Genomic DNA, 4,235 nt, shown 5'->3' with positions numbered 1-4,235 from the left:
GATTGCCTGATAAGGAAATGCTTTTTCTTTTGAGTTTATAATTTCAATTTTCATACTTATTTTAATTTGGAATATTTATAAAGTGATCTATTGTGAATGTTTTTCTATTTAATGTTACATCAAGATGGGGAGGACTTTGAAACTCCAGTACAAGCACAAGTTTCCCCACAATAACCTGAACTTGTTTCTAAGAAGAGAAAAGTAGCAGATAGAGAAAACATTGAAGGTCAGTTGCACAACATAATTAATCCATTCCTTCTTTTAAATTTAATCTTCAGATTTAATTTTTGTTCCTTTTTCTAGTGTTATACAATTAAATTACAAGAAAATAACACTATTTTTTACTCATTTAAGCAAACATGCCATCTTTATAATTTACTGTTTCAATAATACCATACATCATATTTCATTTTAGAAAGAAAGAAATTCTGGTCAAAGAAGGAAAAGAAAGCTGCAAAGGTTTGTAAAAAGAATGTATTTTTTGTGATGTGAATTAATGTAATGTAATGTACTTCTATTTATGTTGAGCTTTATGCTGGAGTATCAATGCGTTTAAAAATTACTCGTTCGTTTATGGCTCATATTACATGCAACGTTTGTAGTTCACTGCCTTTTTGTACCTTTAATTTGATAATGTTATACTGTACTATTGGGTTTACCTAAACATCAATATCCAACAAGTTATTGCATAGGATGTGGTTGGGGGGGGGGGGGGGTGGTTCGTCTGAAACTACTATACAACATAATTTCCTACTCTACCTACAAACATAAGTTGATTATTGTTCCCTCTAATGTCTTTTCATTTGCAGAAGGAAGCATGTCAGCCCATTTCCAGTAAATATGAGCAGGCTGTGATCGTTTTCATTAACAAACCATAAGAATCGCAGGACCGGATTGCAAAATTTTGTTCTTGGTTACAATCAGAAATAAAAGGCAGATCGGAGATGGTCCAAAAAAAAATAATGAAAGGAAATAATGATTTAGTTTTTGAATAAGTTGTTAAAAAACGTAAATTGTAATGTCTGATTGTTTTCACCGAATGGCTTCATGGGCCACGAACTTGAAGGGAAGATGGCATCACCTAATATGACATGTGGCAATTTTACCCCACATACATCAGCTGGTGGTGGCACATTCAGAGAGCCTGCTTCCATTCTTTTGCTCAAGGCAGAACGACCGAATATTGATGCATCATTTTCATGGCCTTCTACCCCCATACTTAACCAGGTGAAACAATAGTTTGCATCACATAATGCCATCAGAACCAATATCAATATTAATATCAATATCAATTCCTGTATTAATGTATTTGACTTAAGTTGAGCAGCCTCATGGCTACTTCCATTAGGAGGGATGTCTGCCTCATCTCTTGTCTCGGTCATGTCATCCCTCATCACTGTTATATCTTCATGCCTTAGATCAACCATACCATCATCCCACATGTCCAGTTCAGTTGTATCTGGATTAAGGTGGTTCTTCATCATCAGCTGGTGATAAGTAGAAAAAGTAGATTTAATTTTAATAGTATGTGTGCATGAGTGCAAGAAGTCATGTTGAGAAAAGTCGCATAGCTTTCATAAAATGTAAGAATCCTCAAATTATTATTCAAAACATTAGGTGATCAAGCCTTTAATATGTGATACATCATTAGAATCTGTAGATTAAAGTGATTAATAGTTTGGGTAGTAATCAATACAATTGCCTGTAGACTCAGAATTTCTTGCGGTCAGAAAATTGGAGTATAATATACAAGATATCATTGAAGCATGATTTTATGCTTTATCAATTAAGCTCACTCTGTGTTATGGCAAAACCCAACAATAACAATAGTAGACTTGTGCCTAATAACATACGGGTAGAGTCCAACAATAACTGACAACAATAATGTAAGGGTCCCTTAATATACAGTACAGTTATGCATAGCATGTCATAGATAATTCCACTATGACATGAACATTTTAGAGCTCTTTTTCCAAATTAATTGCCATAGTTGATGTTATATTGATTTTGTAAGGCTGACTAAAGAAAGTTGTATGTTGGCTCTCACAAAAACCAGACATGCTCTTACTTACAAGCCACAAAACATTAATAACTGCAGAACTCAAAATCCCATTTTCTGCAAGTGTTCCATGTGCAGTCCAAGATTTGGTCACCTTTCCTTCTGGAAATAACAATTTGAATTCCCTACTTGCACCATCGTCTGATCCAACAAAGTCTAAAAGGGTCTATAAAAAAAATTAATGTATTCATAAGAGTGATACATAAGTGTGTTAGGCTAGAGAATTCCTGCTGGTCAGCCCCTACTGAGATTGGCTTTTGTCACTTTGTATTCTAGTATGAGCACTATATGCTTTAATTTAATTGCTATGAAAACTTAATACTGTGTCTAATATTTTAATAATGTAGCTAGGGAGACATTTCTCTCTTAGGACCAGAAAATGCAAAAATCTGGTCTACTTTATGTATGAAAACAAATATACCTTAATCTGTATATACTTTTTAAACCTCCTGGTCCTGACACTACTGTGGGTACGAACCCTTACAACAAAACCGTCAGCTGGCTCCGGGGAACTCTTCTTTTCCTATCATCAATCAATGATATCAGTTGTCTCTAATGAAAAAAAAAGTGTTTTATATTTATTTTTTCATGCCAGCTAATTTTTTCTTTAGCTTTACTAGAGTGTAGGAGGCGCCTGAGTCTGTGATGGCCAAGACACGACTGGTGCTGACCTGAGGTTGGATCAAACTTAATTAGCGAAAAGGCGTATCATCATACTCCGGTTTGGGTGCTGGCATGAATTCCAACTTTCACCTTATTTTTTTTTTTTTTTTTTGTGGTTCCATATTACACTTGCCTTTTGTAGTGCTATAGAGTCTATTTTGCGCTTTATAAACGGAAAACTATTTTTTCCATTAACCATATATTTGTTATAATCCTACACATGTATGAATCCATTTCACAGTTTCAAATGCAAGTTTCATCATTTAGTGTAAGTGTACGATGAGATGATAAAAATACTGTTATACACCACACTAATTTGTATGTAGAACTGTACAACTTATTCCAAGTGAAAAGCGTATTTACAAAAACACTTGAGAAACAAGTTGATGATATATAGAAATTGATAGAAAGTGAAAGTAATGTGTACTCAGGGAGGACAAACTGAGGAATGTCTGTAAAAGTACAAATGTATGTGATATAGCATCACCTTTCATACCATCTGACCAATAAGGATTAGTAATTGCCTGTCCTTGTCTAGTACCTGGGAAACTCATCAACATTCCCAAATGATGTGTGGTCACTTGAATTAGGGCAAATGACCTTAAGGTAAATGACCTTCCTAAGCTTGGTGTATAACCCATGAAGTTGGGATATTAGTTAAAAATGCAAGGTATTATTTACACACAGATCCTATATACAAATTTACAGATGGAAGTACTGCTACAACCATACTCTCTACTTGCATTAAGTACACTTAGGTCCCTCATAATTGTGCCACAGAATTGTTTGTATGTTACATAGAGCAGATGTAAAATTAGTTGAGAAAGTCTATTACCTGTCTCTCTTCTTTTGCCCTGTCTATCTTCTTTTGCCCTGTCTAAGGCCAAAGACTTCAAATTCTTGATCTTGTTTGCACATTATGCATTCAGATCCTGGGCAGATTGTATGGAGATTTTTCTCATATAGCTTTAAAAAAATATCTAAATTAATTCAGAGGCCACTTTTTTCATGCTACAGTATTATCCCACATACAGGGCCATATTACGTAAATGGCGAATGTAGGTAAGAATGGCCCTGGAAAAAATGGCCCCAGAAAAAATGGCCCCGGAAAAAATGGCCCCGGAAATAATGGCCCCGGTAAAAATGGCCCCATATTACAGGTAGGTAAAAATGGCCCCAATGAAAAATTCGGTAATAGAAATGATATATTTTGATATTATTTTTTTTTAATATTTAAATACTGTATAAGCAAGAATTGAATCAAGAAATAAAAAATGGCCCTCAATTATAAAATTCAATTATAAAATTCAAGAAAAAAAAATGAATAATAAATAAATGCTGTAAAATACCCTGTAGCAAAAATTTAATAAATAAATCAACGTAAAGAATATGCATATTTGAGAACTAAAATAAATTAGTTTTTAGCTCCTATGAGCTAAAAACTATATTTGCGGTCAATTATTAATATTAATATTATTATTAATGGCTCTGATGGGAGGCTCTAAAACATTGA

At 33.8% G+C, this 4,235-nt stretch overlaps 1 protein-coding gene across 1 annotated transcript in view; it reads left to right on the top strand.

Moving 5' to 3' along the window:
• The window catches only part of LOC117115749, a 22,900-nt gene extending 22,022 nt beyond the window's left edge, over window positions 1-878 (top strand). Inside the window, exons 4-5 of the mRNA XM_033259674.1 lie at window positions 416-459; window positions 810-878. Of these exons, the coding sequence (XP_033115565.1) occupies window positions 416-459; window positions 810-878 (113 nt within the window). The remainder of the gene's footprint in view (window positions 1-415; window positions 460-809) is intronic.
• Window positions 879-4,235: the final 3,357 nt, after the last annotated feature.

Source organism: Anneissia japonica, unplaced genomic scaffold, assembly GCF_011630105.1.
Source record: "Anneissia japonica isolate Jap-2015-1 unplaced genomic scaffold, ASM1163010v1 scaffold288170_len75678_cov146, whole genome shotgun sequence".
Classification (NCBI taxonomy): Eukaryota; Metazoa; Echinodermata; class Crinoidea; order Comatulida; family Comatulidae; genus Anneissia; species Anneissia japonica.
The sequence above is the reverse complement of the archived record's forward strand: the minus strand, read 5'-3'. Positions and strand labels throughout refer to the sequence as shown.